Source organism: Rhipicephalus sanguineus, chromosome 4 (assembly GCF_013339695.2).
Source record: "Rhipicephalus sanguineus isolate Rsan-2018 chromosome 4, BIME_Rsan_1.4, whole genome shotgun sequence".
Taxonomy (NCBI): domain Eukaryota; kingdom Metazoa; phylum Arthropoda; class Arachnida; order Ixodida; family Ixodidae; genus Rhipicephalus; species Rhipicephalus sanguineus.
In genome coordinates this window covers 89144806-89171257 of record NC_051179.1, presented here as the reverse complement: position 1 = coordinate 89171257, position 26452 = coordinate 89144806, and the positions used below count along the sequence as shown (strand labels likewise).

The following is a 26452-nucleotide window of genomic DNA, read 5'->3' as shown; positions in this document are numbered from 1 at the left end:
TAAAAAATTCCTCAACGACACACCACTCGCATTCTGAAATGAAATCTCTCCTGCTTCTTCCATCGACAACCTCACGGCGTCAATAAGTTCCTGTTTAGGGATACTGTAAAATAAATCCTCAACGTCAACTGAAAAAGCAAAATTAGGTGCAGTCCTTTGTGTGTCCCCTAAAAATTCCACACCCTGGTTCGAATTGCGGATTCGAAACGAATCCTCCAGGACCAAACGGTCTAAGTGTGTCTGAATAAACCTTGACATAACATCCTGCCACGAACCTTTTTCGGAAACTATAGCTCTCAAAGGAAGCCCCTGCTTATGCGTTTTTACGGAGAAAAATACTCTGAGGCCATCGCTGTTAGCCGCTACAATGTTCTTGCGCAACTGAAGCAAGTTCACTCGTTCACGCAGATCTGTGCGAGCCACTGCGCGAAGCCACGGATGCGCGACGCGTAGCTTGGCACGTGCAGCTTGCTGAGAAGGTAGAATGGTGACGTTTCCATCAGTTTAGATGTTGTTTTTTACACTTTATATATCACGTGTCCAAAGTAAAATTTTCAGTTGAAGTCTAGCGGTGGTCCTGTGTGCTTCGTTCTCTGTCCTTGTTTTGTTCCGCTCTATTATGTATTTAAGGCAAGACCATGGAACTAGCCCAAATTTCAGCTTTAACTCTTTTGTGTTGTTTCAGTGGCCCAACGCCATAGACTTACTTATATTGCGAGTATATATTTCTACTCTACGATAGTGCAGTACGCCAGCTTTTTGTTCAAATAAGTTGGCTCAATACTTACGTCGCCTTCTTATCACCAACTTCTGTTTCCAGTCCTTCCCGCCCAAGGAGTAGGGGTTTGTTGCGCCATTCTTAGTGGCAACTAATTTTCGTCACTTACTACTACTACTACTACTACTACTACTACTACTACTACTACTACTACTACTACTACTACTAATATTAATAATAATAATAATGATATTTGTTGTACAATTGCGTAGATAGTACTACATAAATCGCAGGCCTGTGGAACGCAAAAGGTAAAACTGAGAGAAATACAGAATAATCGCAGCAGTCAGCAAAAATTCACATTCGTATTCACTCAAACGAATAGGGACAAGAATACAGCAGATTCATAATGAGTGTAGCAGGTTTTCTTAGGTATACATTTCGTGGAGGCAAAAAGCATTCCAAAGATTTGATTACAAATCATTGGAGCACAGTCTCAATAGCTTTACCAAATCTGTTTCGAAGAAGGCACAACATATCGAGAGGTTTAGTGTAATGGTCCAGGAACAATGTAATTTTATCAAGTCAAGGTTCCAGACGTGTCGTAAGGCATGAAACAGCACAAAAGAACAAGTATTTAAAAAACGTCAAACCAGGGAGCGACAGCGGATTTACATCTTCGATTAATGAGAAATGGCACACAATGCGTTCCAACATGTTCTTCGACATGCTACCAATGTCGGCCCGTAATCACGAACAAAATGAAGAAAGTAACGTGACACCATGATGAGGACACTGTACGCAAGAGCATGCATGATCGGAGCACGCCTAAACGTGCTTTTTATCAAAAGTGGTGGAGAGGATTAAATGCCGAAGAGCAATGACAGCTCTACTTATGGGCCACGAATGTAAGGCAAGTAATATTTTCACTACATGGCGGCCATAATAGAACGCTCCAAGGCGTTTGATAGAGCTTACGTTTTTTACCGAAGGACATCGGCAAGAACGGGGAAAACATTGGCAAAACAAGGAAAAATCTCTAAACGTCATTTTCAGTGGAATTTCGAGACAAGGTACTCTTGTTTTCTTTCCGGTGTATTGGCAAATATTGGAAATCCAAGCTATAGAATTACATACACCGCTTTGGAATAACGGTAACACTTTAGGGTAAGAGATGTTAACTGACAGCAACACCGTGACATCCGCTTATAGACATGCAAGGCGTTGATTTAGGTAGAGCGCACGCAAAATCTTTTACCAGTGTATCACGTAGAAGAGGTGCCGAAATGGAGCACTCTCTCACTACAGCTTTCGAACGTATCTTAACACAGACAAGCGACTGGTATTTTATAGCTACGACTTGTGAACGACCTCACAGGTAATTTTTAAGGGTCTGATAGAATAAACAGGTGCCGCCTAGAAGGTACACTTTTTCAAGTGAAAATGACATGATTCACGGCATCAAGAGCTTTTGAGGCGTCTAGAACAATACTAATATTAGTATTAATGCCCAATTTAACGTTTCGAAATAACGTGTTTCATATCAAAAGGCCTGGCCATTTGGCCATTTGTTATGCAGCGAGCACTGCTCATCAAGTATTATGGACTTATTGGTCTAAAGTGTACGAACCTTGATGATTGCCTGTTCCCGAGGGGTTGTGCTGCTCGGCGTGACCAGACCCATCGAGCCCTACTTACTTTCTTAAAAAATACCGATTTCGCCTCGCGCGTATAGACATTTTTCCTTGTGACCACTTATTCGTGTTTACGTCTGTGTTATTTGTTTTTTTTCTTACCTATTTTCTTTCCTTTTTCTTTCCCCCCTATCTTCCTTTCCCCAATGTTTCCCCTTTCCCAAATGAGCAGGCAGGCGTTTTGCCCATTTAGGTGGCAGTTGTCAGCCTGTTCCCTCCCTATTTCCTCTGTGTCTTCGTGTTTTCTATGTATTCAAACCAAATAATAAATAAGTAATTTGGTCTAGAAGTGCATCGCCCATTCTTTTGGAATTCGTGAAAACGTGCACACTCGCCGCACCTTCTTCGACAGCTATTTCGTCAAGAGACCAGTAACCTTGCGCAATCTCCATCAACAGCAGTCGATGGGAGTGGACACTAAACGTACTTCCTCTAATGTGGAGTACGAAGGAACGTAAATGTGCAGCCAAATTCACAAGTCTTCTGGTTCACAAGGGCGCTTCGTCATTTGCGAACTGCCTTAGTGATATTTCCTGCTCCCCATTGGCATTTACTGAATTTATTCCCTGTACAAACAACTTTCGCATTAGAAGTTTTTCTGGACACGGAAACTTGTCTATAACGGTCGTAATGGGTGTGTTATAAGCGTATGCAACTCAACAACCAGTTGTGGTTTCCCGGTCACCGAATGATTAGTGCAGAAGGGTTTCTAGCTGGGTTAGTTGGTTCATGAACACTGTGGCAGAACAGCACAGAAAACGAGACAAAGAGCGCAGAGGGCACAGCGCTGACTATGAACTGCTTTCTTTATTGCGAATGCAGAGAATATGTATAGGCAGGCGAGCAATGACAAACGAAAAAGCGGAAAAGTGGTACAAACGCTAATCATTGGCTCGGCCTGCCGGCATAGCTATCAATTTCGATAACGGTTTATATGATTCAGGGCAAAGCAGGTTTCATGGAATGGCAACCACGAGCGATAACATGGCAAAAATGATCTTGACTTAGCGTGACTTTTAATATAGGTCAATGTAGCGTTTTTTTTTTTCGATTTCAGGATTTTATTTTATAGCCCTTTCGCACAACATAGGCGAAAAATTTTACGAGATAGTACGTTTTAGAAAAAGTCCTACAAAGTACTTTAAAGTATATGACCATTTGTTTCTAAAAATAATGCCCAATACGCTGTAATTTGCTCAAATTTACCTTGGTGTTAAGGAGTAAAAAAAAATAAAACTAATGTGCGCAATTTTCTTATAATGAAAGCATAATGTCCGGAAAACTTAAAAATGCAAATGTGGGGAAAACGTGGAAATGGTCGATTTTTTGCGAAGGTTTTTCCAACCTGGTTTTTCACTATTTCGTGAAATTCAAATGGTCTTCACGTGTCCGAAGAGTTTTTTGCCGCTCAAAATGTTTTGGTAAAATAATATGGAACCAATTTTCGTATGCAAGTAACCTTTTTGCACTTTTTTAGAGATATTGATCTTGGTCGAGCGATAAGATTGGGACAGTTGGCATGGAATGACCCATATATATCGTGTTCTTTTGCAGGCGCTGCACTTATTGTCCCATTAGGCCAAATTAGCGTCGTCCAGCCTTCTCCTATGGGCAGACCTTCTGCAGGCCTGGGAGCAACCGGAATGAACATGGGCATGGGATCTACTGGAATGGGTTCCATGGGTATGGGATCCGTCGGTATGGGATCCATGGGCATGACTCCTATAGGCACTGGTGTCGCCCAGCAACCACCTCCAGGTATGCGTACCATATGTGTCACACAGATTCGCATATACACGCAAGATTCAATTTCCGTCCTGAGATGGAGATAATGTCAGCGGTAAATGAAGCTATGAAATCCAGCTGGGCTCCCACACAATTATCATCATCATCATTGCCATCGTCATTATCATCAGCACCAGCGTATTCAACATCATTACGAGTCCACTCTACGTCCACAAGAGGACGAAGACCTCTTCCGTTATCTCGGCATATGCGGAGGAAGTGCGGTTCGCCTGCCCTTTCGCGACGCTGCCATTCACTGGCAAGCAAGCGCTGTCGTTCCAAACATGCAACCTCTCGGCGTCCACGGCGGGAAAGGAAACGTTCATTTCTGATGCAGTTGCACTCTATCCCCTCCTCCTTTCCCTTTCCTCCTCTACCTACTCCTCAACCTGACGTCACTCCGCCTCACTCTCACTTCCCTTTCCCTCCCCCTTGCTATACAACACTATACGTATCAGCTATTTTTCGCACATACAGTCGTAGATCGGAGGAGTGCACAGGTGTCCATATTTGGGACCGTAAATGAAAGAGGGGCCAAGAACAGTGACGACAGTGACGAAATGTGGGGGCGCTAAAAGCGCCGCGCGTTAGGTGACAGTCACGTGGTATTTCTTAAACACTCGCGCGCTCTAATGACAGGCTGAAAAAAAATAAAGGAAAGGAGCAGCAAAGCTTCAATTTGGGCTAGTTGGTACGGCATAGCAATGTAAATGCGCTGAATGAAGCACAGACGAGAAACGTGACAAGGGACAGGACAAGTGGTGCGCAACACGGTCCCAAATATGGACACCTGTGCACTCCTCTGATCTACGACTGTATGTGCGAAAAGGAAAGGAGTTCTCTTAGCACTGACTAAAAAAAAGCCGATGTTTCTGAACAAGCGCTACAAGTTTTGTATTGAAGATTTTTCGCTTGGAGTTACTGTTTAAAAAGTTCGTTAAGTCATCTTTGATAATTACTGAGCTAGGCGACTTGGAAAAAATATGACGTGCTGTGTATGGCTCAAAAGGATACTGCGAAAATTCGAGACGCGCAGCATCTATGTTTATTATTGTTAATACTTGGTGTTAGCTGAAACACCCTGTATGCCACCGAGGTGTAATGACAGGAATCAAGGCATATACCACTGAGGCGTAATGGGAAGGTGAACAAGTTATGTGGCCTGGAAATTAGAATATGCTGCTTACGACGCAAGATTTATTGATAAAGAACTCGCGCAAAGGAACATTTCTTTCCTCTCACCTAAGAAGGTTGACTCTTTGTGCTTGCTGTTCACAGCTCAAAGCCGTGATCATATCCTGGTAGCTCAGTAACATAAGGCAATGTCATTCTTGGATTTGAAAGTTGTCGCCTTCGCTAAAGTGTGGCGTTTTCTGAGTTTTAATGTATAGCGGTGCCTTTTCCGGGTTCGATGCGTCTGACTTATGGTCCTTTTCAGTACTTGATTAGGTGTATGACGAAGCATGGTCACAACCGCAATGACAAAACGTCTGCGCCTATGCAGACAGCTGCAGTACAATCTAGTCACTTAATTTTGCTTCCTTTTGTCCGAATTTGCAGTGGTCCTGACCGACAGCGGCGGAGAAAAGAAAGTGGTGGGAAGCGTAAATCCGCTCACCGGTGCAATCGCACTCGACGCCGACAAGCTTAAAGGCGGCCTCGGTGAGGCCACAGCTGAAGAGCCGCCGCCACCACCGGAAGAAGAGCCTGCTGAGTGAAGCGACAAAGCTGCCTGAGTCTCCTTCGCCTTAAACATTGTCGAAAATGTCGCTAGTAAAAAAAATATGCTTGCCAACATAACTTGTGGTATATAAACGGAACCATGTGTCAATGCTTATCTGGAAGTTTGATGTCGTATACGCGTAGAAAGCACAGTGCTTTTAATAAAATATTCTAGTTGCCTGCAAAGACACAGGAGTCGCCAAAACCTTTGGGTTGCTTTCTCAAGCGTCCAACTTAGCAGAATAGGTGCAATATGACCGCTTGAAGGGCTGCTTTTAAGGTGATTCGACACAAGGATGCTCACGACAGAGTGGAGCATGACTTGCCGTCAAGTTGCTTTGCAGTGCGCGCTTTGTTGCATGAGCTATGCAGATATGATGCGGGGTGTGAGGAATGTTATACCTTGTAGACGTCTTAGAGGAGCCTATAAACTCGACACTGAAATTACACGTGGGCCTAAGTACGTCGTGGTGATCGAGATTCGTCACATATCAAGGCCTAAGATGTCGTCAGGAGCTTCTACGATTGAAAAGCAACCACTCCAAAGCGTATAAGACCGGCAAGCATTGGCGAAGCTTGCTGCGACACTTAGAGGGAGTTAAGCCGCCACACTAGGTCAGCAATAGCATGGAGTGGTTCTCTTGAAAAGGGGATGTCCTGTACCCGCGCAGCAAGACGTCTCCTAACTCCTGGCGACATTTACGTCAGTCCTAAGGCCATTGAAATAGCGTGGGAGTACACGTCACGAAACGTACACTTGCTGCGGTGTATTAAAGACTTCCGCCCTGAGAAGGTAAGATATATAGACTAGTGGCATTACTCGTTACTCTCACAAATAATTTAGGTCTACTGGAAGAGGCGTGCCATTTTTGTTTAAGGTTAAACGACCTGTGCGTATTGGGTGACTTAAGTGGTATCAAACATGGCAGTACAGGCACAGCACTGGCGTCACCTATTTAACTGGGCGTCACCGGCAAATTCTATGCCTAGTGGGGAACGCATAGCGCTTCCTTCTCTTCTGGCTCTCCTTCCCAGCACATCACCTCCCACCAAGCATAAAAATCGTGTGTATGCGGGCCATCAGTTCATGCATGGCAATCAGCAGGCAAACTCTACGCTGAAACACAGGCATACTGGAAGCGGCTATAGAGATGCGCGACGAGAAATTCTATCTACAGACGATACCATAAACCCGTGAGCACACACCCTGCAGCTTTATCGCCTGACACGAACAGTACTGCCACCGCACAGCTCTGACATGAGAGGAAGCCGTAAGGAGGCGCAAACTACTAGCACATATCTACACTTCAGCCTTCACCACGTCCATGTACACTGCACGGTATTCTTATAGATGTCGACGCTGTGATGAAGGAGCAACGCTCTACTACATGGCACGGGCATACGCCTGCACGCTATAGCTTGTACCTATAACACATCCCGCCCCAGGGCAATGTGAGGTAGCGCTCCACAGCTAGGACTTGAGGTCCTGCTCAATCTCTTTAGCATAGCAAGAAGTACAGGTAAGGCCGCCAGACTGCTGAACTGAGCGGACAGCCGAAGGCAAGGTGGAGGAGCTTTACCTGCGCTCGCTTCGTTCGAATGCTGTCCTGCATAAAGTTAATGAATTTAGCTGAGATAGATGGTACTGACTGAATGGTTGCATAATACTAGCGAACACGCATAAAGACTAGCGTTTGTCACGTGTAGTTCTGCGTATTTGTGTGTGGTCGCTGCATGCAAGCTTATCCTCTTCCTTTCTCTCGCGAATGTCAAAGGCGTATTTAGTACTCTGCTTTCTAGCAAAGTCAAACAATCTGACACGTTTACTACATGTGCGAAAACGAAATATAAAAAGATTACCGGCTGGTGGACAGGGCTCGGCCATCAGCTGCAAAGCCATGGCTACATGGAATAAGGAAGTCACCCACCTGCGGGCGAAGAGAACGCGCGCCTGGCCGGACAATAAAGTTTAATTATCTCTATACAACAGGTAAATTCGTATGCGCTTAAGAGAGCGTTATTTAGTTTGTATATGCTAATATTCATGTAAGCGTTGACGTTATACTTCGTGGTATTTGAGACGCAGCTGTTTCTTGAGGGTTCATTCTCAGTACGATATCCAGTGAGCCGTGTACAAGGGAAGCTCGGCACACCATAAAATATACGTGGTTGCCTGCGTTCCGGAGCTCCTCAGCGTTTCGAGAAGCTAATAATTTTTCAACTGAAGTTAAAGCTAAACTTATTGTCGCAATTATCGTCAATAAGTCATTTAATGGTCTGCACAGTTATATAATGGTCTCCATTTAACCACGAAGTCACTGGTGTGATTCCTACCACAGTATATGTACCGCGTTCTGTTGAGGCTGAATGCGGTACCCTTTCATGCAGTTAGACTTACGCATGCACTTAAAGAAGTACAGATGGTCAAAACTCACTCATAACCATGAACTAACGCACAGCTGATACGCCACACGCACGTGGCAAGGTGAATCTCTGATTGCACAGTAGACAACAGGTGAGCGTCAGGTATTTAGGCTTCGAGTTTGGGTTATCGAAGGTATAGGATGCAAGATCACCACGTGCAACTGGGCCTGTCCAATGGCATGTGATCACAGATGCGAATGGCCTATTGGACGACGATCGTTTTGTTTTCCGATCTCCAGCTATCTTTTAAAACTTCATCTTTCTTAACCTCATAACATTGACTAACGCTCCGATATTCTGTAGTGTCCCTTAACCTGCGCTCGCGCTCTTTCGTACTACAACATGACAATCACTTACATTCTGTATGCGCATGACCAAGTAAAATTCTGTACTTGGTTGAAATCCGGACTGGAATATCCACTAATCGCTCTAAGATGAGGCCTATATGCCAAAATGCTACCATTATGTCTTAAGGGTGCAAATAATATTCGGCTTCATCGCTTGTTGCGCGGTACTTTGTCCTGTAGAAGTTTCTTTATCAGACTCCGTGGAACGGCGCCACAATTTATAAGTACAAAAAGAATGCGTCGATTTTACACTTTTAGGAATTTTGGTTCAGTGCCGCTCAGTCATCGAGAATACCTGATATACCTTTCATACATTAGAAATTGAGGTCGACTGATGCTAGATAGTTCCCGCAGGGATAACTGTATATATAAAGGCATCCTGTATTTCATTTTCATGCTTCGCTTTTCAGTATTTGTTAACCACACGACTCATTTTCGTGCACTGTGTGAAGCAGTAATATCTAATTTCTGTGGCATCGAAATACAATATGCTGTAATTATAGCGCCACGAAGTGCGTCGTTACACAGCACTGCAACGAGCGAACAAGGAAAATTTTTAGAGCTCTTACGTTCCACATTACGATGCGTATACAGGTGCGCGAAACGATGCAGTCATAAAATAAAATATTGCAATATGCCTACTTCCAGCCCACTCGCTCGATGCGCACCTGCATTTCTCGCAAATGGTACGAGCGGAAACTGACAACCCACTCCGAGATTGCTATGACGGTGATGAGCTTGACAAACTACGTGCAGCTCATAGTGAGTGCAACATGTCGCGTGGGGCTTGCGTTGTTTTTTTTTATTTACATACCAGCAAGTACGAGTGGGTTTTTTATTTAAAGCACGGTTTTGTACGTTTAGGAGGATACAAATGTTAAGTATTTGATTTAGTAGAAATCCTTTTATGCTTGCGCGCTCCGTGAAAAGCAATATGCGAGAAGGGAACAACAAACACAGCGCCATAGATTGAGCTACTTCATTAGAATCGCACAAGTCCTTAAACGTTCAAGTGAAAAAAAGGGGGAGGGGGATGAAGGAGAGCAGAAAACTCAACGAAACTCCACCTATGTAGTCATAGTAACGTGAATAATTTATATAACGCAGCCATACAACTTGACAGGTGTCCTCGAGGCATAATACTGACCTTACTTCTTTACGAAAAGGGGGATTTCACTTTAGCCTACAGGCCGTGCTAACGCGCTTTGTTTCCTACAATGCAGCAAGGAACTGCTTTTCCCCTACAATGTAGTCCTAGAAAGTCGGGCAGCCAGTCCATCCTCACCAGTACAGAGATGGAGTAGAAGATGGCTGCATCCTTTAGACGAAACTTCGTGATCCGTTACCTCTTGTAAGGGAGCGTGCACTATGACTACGCTAACGTCTACCACGTAGGTACGTGATATTTGCGTACGAGAGGCACTGCATCGCAGCGCACTAATTCAAGTGACAACCTAATACACTTATGAAAGTCCTCTACCTCCAGTGGAGGGTGGCAAACCGGGCCTTTGCTATGGTTTACCTCCCTGCCATTCCTTTCCCTTCATTTCTCCTCTCCAGCCCAGCACCAGAAGTGGCCGCAGTTTCTTCTTACGGACATTTCTAGCGCAACACCTTGTTGTCAACATATATCCAGATTTTCGTTTTCCAGCATGTTGTTTTACAAAATATCATCAAGTATGAATGACACACTAATCAATCAATTAACGTGGTTGTTGGTGCCACTAAGCCAATATAGTCGTACCAGCACAACTGAAAACTTTCTGGCATCTTATTTTGCTCGTTATTATATGAAACCAACGCTATAGACAGGACAAAGTAAAAACAGGCACGTAAACGCGGCACCAACTAATAACGATGAACATAATAAAACTTTCGAGTCAAAAAGGAAACAGCTCGAATCACAGTATGCACACGCACAAAGAGACGAACTTAGCACGGAGCCTGTTTTGCCCTATGAGTGCTGTTTATTACTTTTTTTCGAAAGTCTACCCTTAGGCATAATTATTGATTAAAAAATACACATACAAATTTGCTTCGTGCATGAAGTCAAGTAATGAGCGGTGGTGAGGTCCACGAATCCAGCAGTCAAGGTCGGATGGTCGGCTAGGCCTGAGGCCTGTTGCACGGAGGTGACGACGACGGCTTAATTGTAGACCCGTGCAAGTCCACAGTACGAATGTGCAATTCTCTAAGAAATGCTTAGATGAAAACCCTAGGCAGAAATTACTTATTTGCGAGCTGCAACGGCGTCGAGCACTTTTAGTTTTACTAAGACGAAAACCCTAATGAAACGAAAACGGCGGCGGCAACACGAGTGATGCCAAACATCCTCATCATCATCACGTGATGACTTTATCATATGACGTCGTAATGACCTCACAGTTCGTCAAAACTTGTGACGTCGTCATTACGTCACTGTGACGTCATTACGACGTCACATTCATCGAATGTGAAGAAAAAGAAGAGGCTGGCTTTCAGAATCACCTAAGACGCCTTCGAGTCGTCTTATACGATTGCATAAGGGACCCAGTGATTTCTTGCGGTATACACTTGCCTTTATACACAATACTGTGTGTGTATATAGGTGTATTATCTGTGTGCTGTGACTTTTTTGTTATGTATGAATTAATTGAAACAGTGTTTTGTCGGATTCGCTATTGTGAATCCAGCGGTCACAGCTTGTCGCGACACTGTAGCGGAGGCCGGCTTGCAGTATGAGACGGGTGCGTTCAGATTGTAAACCTGCACATGTCCATAATTAATGGCATGCGCATCCGCCTCCAACACTGGGACAGAGCAGTATGAAGACGTAGCACCCAGTGGTGAACGCGACTAGTTACACGTTGAGTTGACAGCCGATGCAAGGGCCATCCCGACCCAAAGCCTCCAAAGTACAACATCCTACGCCTAACATACGGTGTTATAAAAGCACGTGCGTCCTACCAAGAAAATTTTTACAGGCACACAGTGGGTTGGTAAGTTGAGGTGGGAGGGGAAAGACGGAAGGTCTGGACTAAAAGGGCAGTGCGCCGCTCACTGGGCTTACTATTTTGGTTGGAAACCAATTATGTAAAGACCAATACGTCAATGTATTGTAATACAAAATACCTAAAGACGAATGTCACGTATGCTACGACGATCCTCCAATGAGTTCATATTACCATCACGTGTGTGTTTTGTAGGAATAAAGGCCATAAAGAGACTTTACTCCGACGTTTCGTTGAGATTGTAATATGCCTGCTCACAGGTACGCTATCATTCTTACTATTAATCTGTAGGAGCCGTCAGTTGTTATTATTGCCTATAGTCCACAATTGATGCTGTCGTTGCAGCTTTCTTTTTCGCATTACGAGCCTACTCGTTCGCTTCCTTTCTTTCTGCGGATATGCTTGAGCTACCGGTTGTTGCAGCAGTTCTTTACAGTGTACCTAAGCTGTTGAGAGCTCACAACAGCAGCCGATTTCTGTGCATGTGTTGCCTTACAGACGCGCAGTGGGTACATCGCTGTATTGGCTAAATGAGGATGAATTATCGCCTAGTGGTTACTTCGCAAGTGTACTTGCAGTAGACGTCTTAAGAAAGGTTAAAACGCGTTCTAATAAGGCCACTCCTCTGGCTAACGCTGTGACTGTGCTGCGTGTTCCGCGCAAGCCTGTAGTTTCTTGCATAACATGCTACGCTGCCATGGCTATCTGTTGCAGCGTTTTTGTACAACACACTCGTGTAAGCGCTCGATTCTTCACGAGTCTTCTCTTACACGACACGACACAAAAGTTTTAGAAGAAATACTACACACCATGGCAACAGAAGCTGCCCATAATAAATGACGTTCCGCGTTGTATAAAGCTATACAAATTGATGTAGCTTTCTTGAGTGAAACTGAGCAAGGAGGACTTTCCGCAGTGAATTGATTTCGACCTTGCATACTTGCAGACGGTGTCACTGCTGTGCTGGTCGTGCACATCAACCGCCGTTAAATCAACATAACCTTTCACAAATTTGCTTTTGTAATGTGGAAAAATTAAGCACGAATTAATTCTTCGGCGTCAGCTAGCAAGATTATTATTCTACTACTGATTGATAATGCAACCACCAACCCATGGGCTAAAAACAATTCCATTAACACGAAATACCCCGTGATTACGTACAAAAAGTTTCAGAAGATCCCTGAGATCTTCTTCGGAGATGAGCACACCAAAACGTTTACTTGGGCTGAGTTGTTGAGGAGCGGTGCTGCAAAGTGATGTTGCCGATTTGTGTTACAAAGAACCAGGGAATGCGAGCGGCCGAATGGTGTTTATTTGCATGGTTTAGTACAATCAAAGAGGAATCCGCAAGAGTATTACGTAGTACGACAGCCACAGCGGTTTGTGTTGTGTCTTTTAACTATGAGCTATGCCTTCATCCCCTTGTCGTTCCGGTGGCGGCGTACTTACGGCCATGTACAGGCTCTTTCCGGAGAGCTTTGCAACATGCTCCGAGTTTTCCCCTGAGTCTGAAAAAGCCTGTACATAGGCACTATCATAGATAGCCTTATGATCCACAAAGCAGGTAGAGACGTACATCACATCTCGCACTATGTATGCGATGTTGGTGTATGTGAGGTCGATGCACGTACTTCTCGACGTCGTGATAGCCTGATGACACATGATAGCCTGATGACACATGATGGCGAAGAACGATGGGCTAGCCGGCGCATACTAATTGAAGCCTTCCATCGCCAAACATTACGACCACACAGCGCAGGCGGAATGTTCGTGCTTATGAATCCCTCCGGCTCCTTTTGGGACTTGCCGGGAACTGTCTCTCAGGAGTAAAGGGCAATCTGTGAGGGCGCACAAAGGCACCCCCCCTTCAAGGCGAGACTTCCCTTACGCTACAACCATCAACCTCTACTAGTTCCGCGGCTGTATGTTGTCGTAGCCATCGGAGAAATAGAGCACCTCTTTTTTGGACTGCGGCGGCAGGGCACTTTCCTTTCCCGGAAGGGGGGGGGTGGTCACATGTGTTTACAACAACGTACAGGGAATTATGGCGGCCCCCAAGTCGCCCTCGTTGGGAAGCTGCTTTGTTAGCGCCGGCGTCGGACAGTCCCAGTGGGAAAGGTCACGTGCTTTACGGACAGTGATTTTGTGAACGGCCTGTGCGCATGCATTTTCGCCAACCTAGCGAAGTAACGCTATCGCGTTTAAAACATGTGGGTTACAAACTATGTGTAATACAGAGAGACTGCAAATTAATTACGCATTACCAACAAGGCCAAGCCACTCCTGCACGTAGAAGCACAAGAAACCGAATTAGCATAAGCTCGACAGTGCATAATTATGAAAGGACTATGGGGAGAATTAGTGTCCGTAACTCATGAAAAAGTAAAAAGAGAAACGATAAATATTTCAGCAAAGTTTTCTCGCTAGTTGCAGTGTGTGACTCACTACAGAAAAAGATATTCTTTACGCCAGAAGACAGGCATTTTATTAAGTAGCGCCGTAAGATAGCTAGAAAGCCACACACACATGTGGAACTGATATGAAAGGTGGATCCCTTGCAGCCTAGCCCCGGGCACAATAACAACCGTTGGACAAATAAAGTTTATTCAACTCAACTCAACTGTTATTGCTTTATACAAAAAAACAATGAAGCCTTCAAGAGTTCTTTCTCTATCGGGGAAATGGGGACAAGCGAAGCCTAGCGTGGGCATGCCTGACCTACTTCTTTCTTTCTTTCTTTCTTTCTTTCTTTCTTTCTTTCTTTCTTTCTTTCTTTCTTTCTTTCTTTCTTTCTTTCTTTCTTTCTTTCTTTCTTTCTTTCTTTCTTTCTTTCTTTCTTTCTTTCTTTCTTTCGCACAACCCAATGCTTTCTCCTAGCGTAAGCGTTCAGTTCTATTATAGGTAACAGCCATCCTAGCAACTCTGTTTTCGGGCTGAATCGGCATGGCGTCTTTCATGTTCTTTACAACGTTCGTCAGCCTCTATAGAAAGGGCCAAGGAAAGGAATTCAGTTTTCTCGATGTCGGAATTTTCCTTGAATGTGCAATTCCTGATATCGACCTTACGCGTTGTCCAGCAGATCGCTCTTAGTCAGTCAGCATGAAGTATTGCAATGAAGCGCCCATAGAAAGTGTACTGCTTTCCAATCGTTTTTTGCATCGTCCGTAGAATGCATACGTATTCTCCAGTTCACATTTGGCAAGCAAGGGCATGTGACCTGGTGGTCTAGGGACTCTCTTTCGAATTTAGGGGACCCGGGTTGAAATCCCAGCCCCGGACAGAAAGTTTAGTTTTATTTATTTCATTGGCGCGCGCCAGCTGTGGGTGAGGAGGGATTTTTGGAACACCCCCAGTCATCAGCTTCACAGGTCAGTCAATAGAAGCTTCGCTTGAAAAACTTCAGTAGTCATACGCAGTAGGTTTTCAGACGTATGTTATGTGGATATGTGCTGCACAGAAAGTACGGTCCACTGACCAGAAGGAGCTACGTAGCTCTCCGTGGACGTCCCAAGCTCGATGGCATTGGCGTCTAGGGGCACGAAGAAAATAACGTCATGTTCGACTAATCCTACAGGTGCGCACAGAGGAGCCCAGGCGGAACGATGATTGGACGAAAAGGCGCACCGGGGCGCCCCGGTGCGATTTGTCGAAGAATCCATCAGACGCGCACACGCCTCCCGCCTCTAGCCCGGTCACATTCCTCCAACTCATGCCGAGGGGAGACGGCATGAGTTCCAGGCCTGGCTTTTTTTTATCCGCTCTGCTGTGCATTCTGGTGCTGCAGTCACACTGGAAAACTCCAGTATAATAAAAAACGCCAGGCCTGCGCTGAAACCGCAGCACAGTCACAGCGAAAGCTGGAAGAACGGCGTTTCTAGAGCCCGTGATGTTGGGAAGCCCTTACTATGCCATTATTCGTCATTCTGCGGAGAAGCGAGGCACCAGCTACACGTCTGTAAGGCATTATGTGCACTTTGTTGACGCGACGACTAACGGCGATGAACAATTACGGCTCAGCCCTTTGTAATGGGTTGGATACGTTAACCGGTCCACCAGTTATGTAATTTGCATTGGGTGACGCCCGGTCGCTATTTCCCTCTCCCCCCATGCTGTAAAACATACGTTGACGTGGGAGAGAGGTGGGGGGGTGGCGAAGAACTTTATTGCGACCCCGAGGAAATAGATCATGCGCTTATGCGCTTCCTTGGCAACCAATACAAGTGCACTTGCGAGGAACCCACTACGCTATAAATCATTGTAATGTTTGAGAAGTAGGAAAGCAGGCATTATGCCATTTTTCGTCATTCTACCGAGAGCCGTGGTACCTGCTAAACGCATGTAAGGCATTATGCGCACTTTTGTTGATGCTGTGCCTGATGACGATGAAGAATTATGGCGGAGCTCTTTGTAATGGGTTGGAAGCATTCAACAACCTACTCGTTGCGCAATTCGCATTGTGTGACGCCTGGTTACAGAATTCGCGTTGTGCGACGCTTGGTGCTTAGTTTACTCTTATACCACGCTATATTGAATATGTTAATGTGGTTCCTTCCCGACATGAAACCTGTATAGGCCTTTTTACAAAGCAGCTTCAACCACCGGCATGGCTCAGAGGTTGAATACTGGGCTTAGAAGAGAAAATTGAGCGAGTTGGTATTGATTCATACTTAGGGCTGTGCAGCGCTCACAAAAAGGGACAAGGAACAGAAGTAGTACACAGGACAAGCGCTTGTCCTGTGTACTTCTTCTGTTCCTTGTCCCTTTTTGTGAGCGCTGCACAGCCCTAAGTATGAATACTGGGCTCCCACACAGATGGCCCAGGTTCGAACCTCGTTCCAACCCGGAATTTTTTCTTATTTCGTTTTTTTTTATTATTTCAAGCGATAGTGGTTACGGACACCGGCGGCGGCGGTGGCGGACAGCTACGGCGCCAAAAACGGCCGTTGAAATGATCTCATAACAGCTTTCGCTGTAAAAGTTGGGCGAGTTGGTGTTGGTTCATAATGATTCGGGGGCGCGAATAGCACGACACACAAGATGGACACAGGACGATGCGCTGCTAGCACCGCTGCTAGCGCGTCGTTCTGTGTCCATCTTTTCTTGTGTGCCGTGCTATTCTCGCGCCCGTATCATTCTGGAAAACTCCGCTGCAGGGTGCCTGTAGAACTTACGCAAACGAAACATGCGGTGTGGTTGACGTGAGAGCTCCCGTGACCTGCTAGTGCGGGTGCCAAGACAAATGAACGTAGGCAGCAAGTCATGTCTATTGTAATGAGAACCATGGACGCCATGAATACTGCACTTCGACGGGTGACGATATTGTGACGAGTAAGGCCATTTTTGGTGCAGGAACAAATGTTACGTGATCACGTCCAGCAAGTCAAACTAGAGCCTGCTTAAGGTCCTAATGAATGGCTTAATGTGCTTATTTAGTAAGCTCTTGCGTGAAATTTCTATAATAAATCAGTCAGTGGTTACCCATGCCAACTTTTCTTTGATAGCCAGCGTTGGCGCGGTTAGGTGTAGCACCGAAGTTGCGACACTTGGAACAGTTTTAGGTTGGGGAACGAGGACTTTTTGGTATACCGTTCTCGTACTCGATTTTCAAGCTCTTTATGTGTGTTACATGAAGTAAGACGCATCTGTACTGTGCTTTTGTAAATGACAACTAGTTGCACTTTCTAAAGAATGAACCTACGACGTAGCTGGCTGGCATGTATCAGACAAAAGCACAGATAGGTAGCTCAACGGCTTATAGAAGCGCACGAACACTGAATACAAAATGTTGGCTTTATTACTAAAGTGTAGTGGTCTGTTCTTGTGGCGCTGTTTGCCTCACTTCTTGGAAGGGGGAGGTGGAGGATGGGTGCAGGATAGGTTGAGAAAATGTTCCGGAAGAGGCTTAGTCGCATTAAAGCAATAGCCCTCCTTTCCATCGTTCACATCTGGCCTTGGAATGCAGGTGCAGCCTTCTGTGCACTGGTTGTCCAGGTCTAACCAGCACTGAAACAAAGAAATGGCTGGTGTAAATAACTGAAAGTGGATTTCAAAACAAACCAATGTATTCCGACACATGGTTGCTTATATTCATAGAGCAAGAATGTGTAATCACTTAACAGCAGCTCTTGCTAACTGCCGTTGTTTCGACGCCATAAATAAATTGGTAATAGTACAAAAATAGTTCCACACTAAGTGTGTTCTTTATGAAGCGTCGTTCCATAGAGGTTGTGAAGTAAAATATTGTAGATAATATGCACCCATTCACCTTAAAGAGCAAGTTCCTCAGCACTAAGATAATTTACAATAAGTGCGATGGTGAAGAAGTGCGATATAAAAATAATTATACGTAACAAAAACTTAACAGACTGCTAGAACACTTGAAAATATGGAACATTACAGCAGAATGAAGTCGAGAGTTCGGCGCAAACCTGCCTGGCCGGGGAAAGACATGGACGAAAGAAACACAGCGCCGACTAAAAGTAAAAATATATTCTTAAAAAGACGGTACAGCAGAATCTTCTATGAAGCAGGCACAAAAAGCTAAATAAAAGATCGAGAACAATGTTTACTTATATTATTAGCTTTACGACGCATATAGCTGTCGGAGCCATGATTTCGGAAGATAAAATTGTGACGGGCCTGAATAGCTTGCTTACATGTTTCGCACATTCCAGATGTGTTTGTTGGTAATGCCGCTGTACTTCGCACTCTCTACAAAGAGGAAATTTTCATTGTAAAGCATAAACGTAACATATATATATATATATATATATATATATATATATATATATATATATATATATATATATATATATATCAGAATCTACATAAACTGTAAAGACTGATACAGACTCTGGGCTGGCGCAACCATTTGGGAGTGGGACAGTCACTCGAACATTCCTGGAAAGGTAGTATTACATATTTATTGTAAGAGCAGCACACACAGAGTTACTTTTCGTCCACTTTACTTTCTTCACATTAACATCAAAATTACTACTAAAACATCCGCTATACTTTCCTTGGCTTTGTTGTGTGTTAGTTCTAATTAATGCAGCACACACGTATAGACAGTCATCTTGACGGCCAGCGTAAGTGTGTATGTATGCACTTATAGCACAGCTTACGGTGGCGGATGAATAGATATTATGCTGAATAAATATTTCATTTATATAGCGTGCAGTCTTTCTAAAGTAAACAAAAAGTGCTACCAGGTAAATGCTGCCGCACTGAGCCACGCGACATGGTGGCCGCCCTTCGGCTGCACAACTATGCATGGCAGAAAATAAGATTCGGTACTGACTAAGACCGTCAAATAATAATGCTGCACAACTGTAACCGTCATTTCTATTGATCAAAAATAATACGGAAAGAGTGACAGGACAACATGGTATGAGCTGTACATCTTGTGCAGCGCTGCATATGCAGATGTAAATACATCTTTAGATAGTCGTCCTAGAGCCCAATTTCTTACTCCAGAAAACACGGCTTACAGGTCGACAGTATTTGTTTGAATTTCAGTGCTGCAAGAACGTTCCCACATTTTCAAGTGTTCTGTTCGGAGCAGTAGAGTAAGCCTTGCAACATCGGAAAAAAAATATATAAAAATGTCGCTATTGTAGTGAGGAAGAGAAAGAAAAGCTTCCACGTCTGTTGCTGTGCGCACGATCTACCTTCGTGTTCTGCCGGTGCTACCTCGACTGTTTAAGACGTCGTTGTTTGATAATAAATCGTCGTACAACATCTGGTGGAGGTGTTGGGAAGAACGACAAAAAGTTCACCAGCGGCGTACTGGCGAGTTACAACCGCTCTCCTGTCCGGCTCGTCCCTTTGATCGCGTCGGAATAGACCTATATGGTCCTCTTCCCTGCAGCTCCTCGGGTAACCGATGGATAAAATTTCAACAAAAGAAATACATGGCGAAAATGCAGCACAAATTGCGCCCAATCAACTGATACTTAATCCCCCGCAAACAGACTGACGTTTGCCTAATGCAATCTGTGACGTTCTTTTTCATTAAAAAAGCCTCCAAAAGCTCGCGTGCCAATGTGTCCCTGCTTGCTGCCCAGTACACCAGCACCGACAGTATTTTGACTGCTATCTTGAAGAAGCCTGCTCAGCGACGCAAGGTGTCCACAGCCTGACTAGTAAATTCCTTCAGAGAAAACAGCAAGTGCCTGCTTCAAGCTGACAAAGAAGGGAGTTTTGTTGTCCTGTTGTCATACTGTTTCAATGAAAAAGCAGCCATAGCATTATCTTAGAACTTAGTTCCGGTGAAAATCAGCTTAGTTAAGACAAAAACTGAAACCGCGGCAAGGTGCAACCAGCTTCCCCTGAACAAACTGGTAAAGCACATTTCCAGAAGTAAAGGTAAATGTCTTTCTATAATTTCTACTGGGTAGACCCAGAAAGACGGGATACCCTTTAGATCTAATGTCAGTTTGAATGGATCTTGGCAGTTGCGCCATGGCCGGTACTTACTGAAACATTTAAGTAGTTAGGCTATTGATGATCCCTTCGCAACAAAAATTTCGCTAGATATGATTTAATTTGTACGTATAACAATGATTCGCTAGGTTTTTCTTCTCTGTCGACGTAAAAGAGCTGTTTTCAATGAATTCCTTGTTGCCGTAAGGGAGTGTATGAAAACTATGGCGAGGTATTGTTTCACGAGAGAGCAGGTATTGGAGTTGCGCTTATACTCCATCTCACAAGACAATATGTGTCATTGTGCTGAATTATTATATAATACAATCTAGGAAAGCTGATGACAAGGATGCTTATACACTAAAGCTAAATAAATTAGACATTCAAAACGTGTCTTACTCTGCAGACGAAACCGCAGCGGCTACGAGGAAATGAACGAGAAGACAGTTCATTGCTTGTACGAGAAAAATCAACAGCATTGCAGTTGAGGCTTTGCATGATACTTATAGAAAAATATTAGAGCCTTTGACATTCTCTTTTCAGGATAATATTAGAGCCTTTGCCAGTGACGCACTTGATATTTGGGGAACAAAAAAACAACAGCATTGCAGTTGAGGCTTTGCATAATACTTATAGAAAAATGTTATAGCGTTTGACATTCTCTTTTTAGGATAAGATTAGAGCCTTTGCCAGTGACGCGCTCGATATTTGGGGAAGAAAAAAATAACGAAACAGAGATCGCGCACTTTGAATGCCAAATATAACACCTCATGCGTAGAGAAAGTGACAGAGCGAAAACCTCCAGTGAATATTTTCGGAAGCCTGCACACCAGACGAAGAAATATCATACACTCTACATGCAAACAGAGTTTCGTCGAGAATTTAGCCAGAAATCACTACGTATTGTTATGTGGATTTCACCAGATTTCTAAATGAAATACATTTTTCCACCATGCGACAAAACAAAATTTTTTACGTATGGATGTTTTCCAGCAGAAACAACGAACAGTTTTTTTAACACGAATGTAACAGGAATGAGATGGAAAGAAATCCGATAAATCCCACGCACTGTGGGAATCGAGGTAATGCGAAGCAGCCAGCAAAGAGCTGTATACATTGCCTTCTTTGTCTTTGAGCCAAATGAAATCATTCATGCGATGGCATCTAGTTCAGCATATATCGCATGTTTGCTATGCACGCATGCATGCACAATCTGGTATATACCATGCCAATGAAACGTGTATTCTGGTATATAAAACGCAAGACCTGTCATTTATCTTCGTCACGCACTCGTGTCATGCCATACCAATTTTGGTATACATCCAGTTAACAAAACCGCCGGAAGCGCACCATGACAGTGCCGTGTAAATCATACCGTACATGACATGCATAACATGATTCGCATGTTAAGACATGTCATTTATGTTATCATGCAGTCACGTCACGCAATACCAATTTTGGTGTATATCAAACGAGCGAAATGGCCGCGACTGCACCATGAGTGCGGCATGTAAATCATGCCATACATGACATGCCTATCATGGCTTTCATATTGCCACCTGTCACTTATGTTCGTCATACAGTCAGATCGCGCAAATCCAATTTTGGTGTACGTCAAACTAGCGAAACGGCTGCGAATGTACCATGAGCGTGGCATGTAAATCATGACATACATAACATGCATATCATGGTTTTCATGCGCCACCTGTTATTCATGTTGGTCATGCAGTCGCGTCAGGCAATAACAATTTTGGTGTATATGAAGCTAGCGAAACCACCGCGAATGTACCATGAGCGTGGCATGTAAATCATGACATACATAACATGCATGTCATGATTTTCATGTTACCACCTGCTATTCGTGTTCGTCATACAGTCGCGTCACGCAATACCAATTTTGGTGTATATCAAGCAAGCGAAACGGCCGCGAGCGAACCATGAGCGTGGCATGTAAACCATGTCGTACAAGCCTTGCATGTCATGATTTTCTTGTTACCACCTCTCATCTACGTTTGTCATACAGTCGCGTCACGCAATACAAATATTCGTGTATATCAGGCGAGCGAAATGGCCGCGAATGCACCATGAGCGTGGTATGTAAATCATGAAATACATGACATGCATGTCATGGTTTTCATGCTACCACCTGTTATTCATGTTCTTCATACAGTGACATCGACAATACCAAATTTGCTGTATATCAATTTAGCGAAACGGCCGCGAGTGCACCGTGAGCGTGGCATGTAAACGTACATGACATGCATGTCATGATTTTCATGTAACCACGTGTCAGTTACGTTCGTCATACGGAAATGTCTCGTCATACCAGTTTTCATATATATCCACTCATTTAAACGGCCGCGAGCGCCCCGAGATCATATCATGTATATCATGCCGCACATGACATGCGTGTCATGATTTGCACGTTAGGAGCTGTCATTATGTTCGTCATGAACTCTTGTCACGCCATACCAAATTTGGTATATATATGAAACTATCGGAACGGCCGCAAGAGCCCCAAGGCCGTGGAATGTACAGCCGCGGCGACCGCGCTCTGCGGGGCGACACCTTGCGGCAGTTGCGGGCTCTGACGTGGTGTGCCTAGGAGCATGCGCGGCCTTATAGACATGTGGGCCTGCTTTGCACGAGTGGCAACGTTGAAAAGTGCGCTTGTTTAACCGAAGATGCACGCTCCCTCAGCGCGCTTTCGGTACTTTGATGATGATAACAACTTTACTGTTCCGCCAGAAAAGGAGGCCCCCTACTCCCCGTCCTCGGCACACAGGCCTAGTTCCAAAAGATGACGCGTTGCGAATGATAACACGCGCCTGACACAATCGCAACGCGTTATCGAGGCGTGTGCAACGCGTCTTCCTTTGGAAGCAAGGTGCTGACAGCGCCCCGAGAGAGCGTGTATCTTCGGTTAAACAAGCGCACTTTTCAACGTTGTCACTCGTGCAAAGCAGGTCTACATGTCTATAAGGCCGCGCATGCTCCTAGGCACACCACGTCAGAGACCGCAACTGCCGCAAGGTGTCGCCGCGCAGAGCGGGGCTGGCTGCTCGCGCGCTATACACAGACGTGGCCGCGGCTGTACATCATGCTGTTCATGACACGCATATTATGATTTTCATGTCATGACCTGTCATTTATGTTCGCAATAAGGTCATGTTATGCCACACCAATTTCGGCATACATCCGATTAATGAAACGGCCAGGAGAGCACAAAGTCGCAGGCGGCTAGATATAGATAGATAGATACGCTCAAAGCCGCAGAAGTTCGCTAAGAAATGCAAAAATTAAAGGGGTGGTGCCACAATGTTTGTGGCTTGCGCGTTCTTTGCTGTAAGCATTTCCTATAGCTCCAGGAAGTACGATGCACGCACCAAGATTCATGTATTCTCGCTAAATAATTTAATATCGCCTTTGATGTGGACAACTTTCGGTTTCGGTTCTGGGCGCCGAGGTTGGGCAGTGACCGTAGAAGTGTAGGAGGCGTGGTCACGTGACCACACAAGGCTGTGACGCACTTAGCCAGAGAAAACGATCTAAACTCGGCGAGTGATGTAGCAGCCGATGCTTTGCCAGTACTATAGTGAACTAGATATATTCTAGTTCACTACCAGCCGGTACGTACGTTGCGAGGTGGCGGGAGGCCCGCAGGTCACTCACGTCACTACAGCAGATCTGGTGTGACGTCACTACAACTTTAGTTGTCCATCCTACAGATCTACGTCAGTGTTGGCGCGCTAGCGATAAGTTTTGATCGGGAGAATGAGCATTTAGGTACACTTTGGAAGTTGAATTAAAATATATTCTAAACGTTTGCTGCGTCCGACCCTTCGTGTGGAGTGTCCTTGCATACAGAAGAAACCCACAACAGGCTTGTTATAGCCTCGAAATTTGATGGCACCACCGCTTTAAGAAATGTTGCGCCGAGCGGGGAATCGAACCTACGCCCGCTCGGTCCCCAACGATACGCGCCCGATATTCTACCGTCTAGGCTACCGAGGCAGATGCACAACGCTCGACAAACACGCCTTATATCTCTCACACATTCTCGCAAGGTGCTTTCTGCTGTCGGGGCGGGGCGGTGCCGCCGTCTGTGAGCGAAGCGCTGAAGTAAAGTCATGCGGCATGACATTTACTATATTTTTTTTACAGCGAAAGCTGATATGGGATCACAACAAGGGCCGTTTTTGGCGCCGTAGTTGTCCGCCGCCGCCGCCGGTGTCCGTAACCACTATCGCTCGAAATAAGAAAAAAAAACTAAATAAGAAAAAATTTCCAGGATGAAACGAGGTTCGAACCTGGGCCCTCTGCGTGTGAGCCCAGTATTCAACCTCAGAGCCATGCTGGTGCTTGAAACTGCCTTGCAAAATGACCCTATACAGGCTTCGTGTCGGGAAGGAACCACATTACCATATGCAATGTAGCCTGGTACAGGAGTAAAAGAAATTGGCCGCTTAGCTGCGTGCTTCGCTGCAAATGTCGTCTAAAGACGATAGAAGAGGCGCTGCGTGAGATATGAACGCCATCTGGCAATACGTCGGGAAACGTGAATGCTGTGTTGCGGGCTGGTAGTCCCGGCGCAGCAGCAGGCGAAGACCGGCGGTGACCAACGCGACCGGCGGGGACGCCAGCCAGCCCGAACACGCGGTTTGGCGCGAAGCGCCGAAGCAGAAGAAACGTCCGCACTCAACGAGTACTCTCCACACACTCTTTTATGTTCACGTCGCCTGGGTAAAGCAGGAATGCCAGAGCGGCGCCCCATGGCACTCGTACAGTGCAATACTGAACCGAAACCGAAACACAACAATGAGCTCGTGCAGAGGGCACGGAGGAAGCCAAGTTTCGGCGGCGTCGCATTTTCAGCGCAGCTTAAGAAACTAGAGTCTCTAGAATTACGTATCTATGTATTTTCTATTAAAGGAACACACCACCTAATACTTACCTAGTGATGTTGCGCCTCAGATATGCGTAATGTTTGCTTTTTGATCAACAGTGTACACAAGTATGAACCTAGTCAGCCGTTCACGATGGCTGGCCCTTGGGCAAGTGGTTCAACTTTGGAGAGGGACGTTCAATCGAGGGACGTGCCGACAAACAGAAAGACAGACAGAAAGACAGACCAAAATTTCGGCGTTTAAGTTCCCCAAGAAAGACTATCGTCTTTAATAACAACCAAGTGTCACACAACGCGAGTTCTGTAAGCAGGCGTCACACAATGCCAATTGCGTAAGGAGTTGGTTGTTGAAAGCTTCCGACCCACTACAAAGCTCTGCCATAATTCTTCATCGTCATCAGCCACAGCATCAACAAAGTGCACATAATGCCTCGCAGGTGTTTAGCAGTTACTACGATTCTGCGCAGAATGAAAAAAAATTGCATAGTGGCTGCTTCCTGACTTCACAAAAATTATGATGATTTATAACGTAGTGGGTTCCTCGCAAGTGCACTTCTATTGGTTGCCAAGGAAGCCCATGAGGCTCCCATGGTCCATTTGCTCAGGGTCTCAACAAGGTTAATTCCCTCTCTCTATCTCTTTCTCACGTCAGCGTATGTTATAAAGCGTGGCGGGAGAATGAAATAACGACCGGGCGTCACATAATGCGAATTACGTAACTAGTGGGTCTTTTAAAGCTTCCAAACCATTACAAAGGGATCAGCCATAATTCTTCATCGTCATCAACCGTCGCACCAACAAAGTGCACATAATGCCTTACAGATGGTACCTCGCTTCTCCGCCGAATGACGAGTAATGTTGTGGTGGGTGCTTCCCAACTTCACAAAAATTATGATTTGCGGCGTAGTGGGTACGTTCCTAGTGTACTTGTATCAGTAGCCACAAGAGAGTTTATAACGGGCTCTACAAGTGCCGCTCTTCGAGCTTTCGCTGTGACTGTGCTGCGCTTTCCGCGCAGGCCTGGCGTTTTTTGCATGTCGATGGAGTGCCGCTTGCACCACTGTATGAGACCATCGCTCATGAGACCATCGTTTTCATCATACTGCCACATGGTTGAGATGGTGAAGACGCAAAATGCAAGACTGAGAGATGAAACGCCTTATTGGGCGAACTTGTGCCCAGGAAATGAAGCAACAGTTTAAGTGCAGCGATGGCGGCGAGCACAGACGTGGGTCGTCTATAAATCGCTTTGTTGCGAAAGGAATTATATGGGAACGCTCGATGGGTTTCTGCTGTCACCATCGCCGTCACTTTCCGTATAAAGTCCAAATAGATAACTTCCCCCCGCACATCGTATGTTCTACCCGCGGGTAAAAGAGGGCGAGCGGGGCGACGAACGCGGCTGAAGAGATGAAACGAGCCGGCCCATCTCAAGGAGGGCA

The 26452-nt window shown here is 45.2% G+C and overlaps 1 protein-coding gene across 1 annotated transcript; it reads right to left on the bottom strand.

Annotated features, from left to right (window-relative positions):
• Nucleotides 1-17471: 17471 nt before the first annotated feature.
• LOC119388858 (uncharacterized) lies at nt 17472-20566 on the bottom strand. The gene is made up of 4 exons (XM_037656237.1): nt 20504-20566; nt 18533-18580; nt 18337-18391; nt 17472-17683 (listed from the first exon to the last, which is right to left on the bottom strand). The coding sequence occupies exons 1-4, from the start codon at nt 20554-20556 to the stop codon at nt 17516-17518; spliced, it is 324 nt and encodes a 107-aa protein (XP_037512165.1). The 5' UTR covers nt 20557-20566; the 3' UTR covers nt 17472-17515.
• Nucleotides 20567-26452: the final 5886 nt, after the last annotated feature.

Coding starts and splice junctions, on each gene's coding strand:
- LOC119388858 (XM_037656237.1), bottom strand. CDS start 20,556: ATGAACTGTCTTCTCGTTCATTTCCTCGTAGCCGCTGCGGTTTCGTCT. Junction 18,581..20,503: donor GCTGCGGTTTCGTCTGCAGA/GTAAGACACGTT, acceptor CTACCTTTCCAG/GAATGTTCGAGTGACTGTCC. Junction 18,392..18,532: donor AATGGTTGCGCCAGCCCAGA/GTCTGTATCAGT, acceptor TCCTCTTTGTAG/AGAGTGCGAAGTACAGCGGC.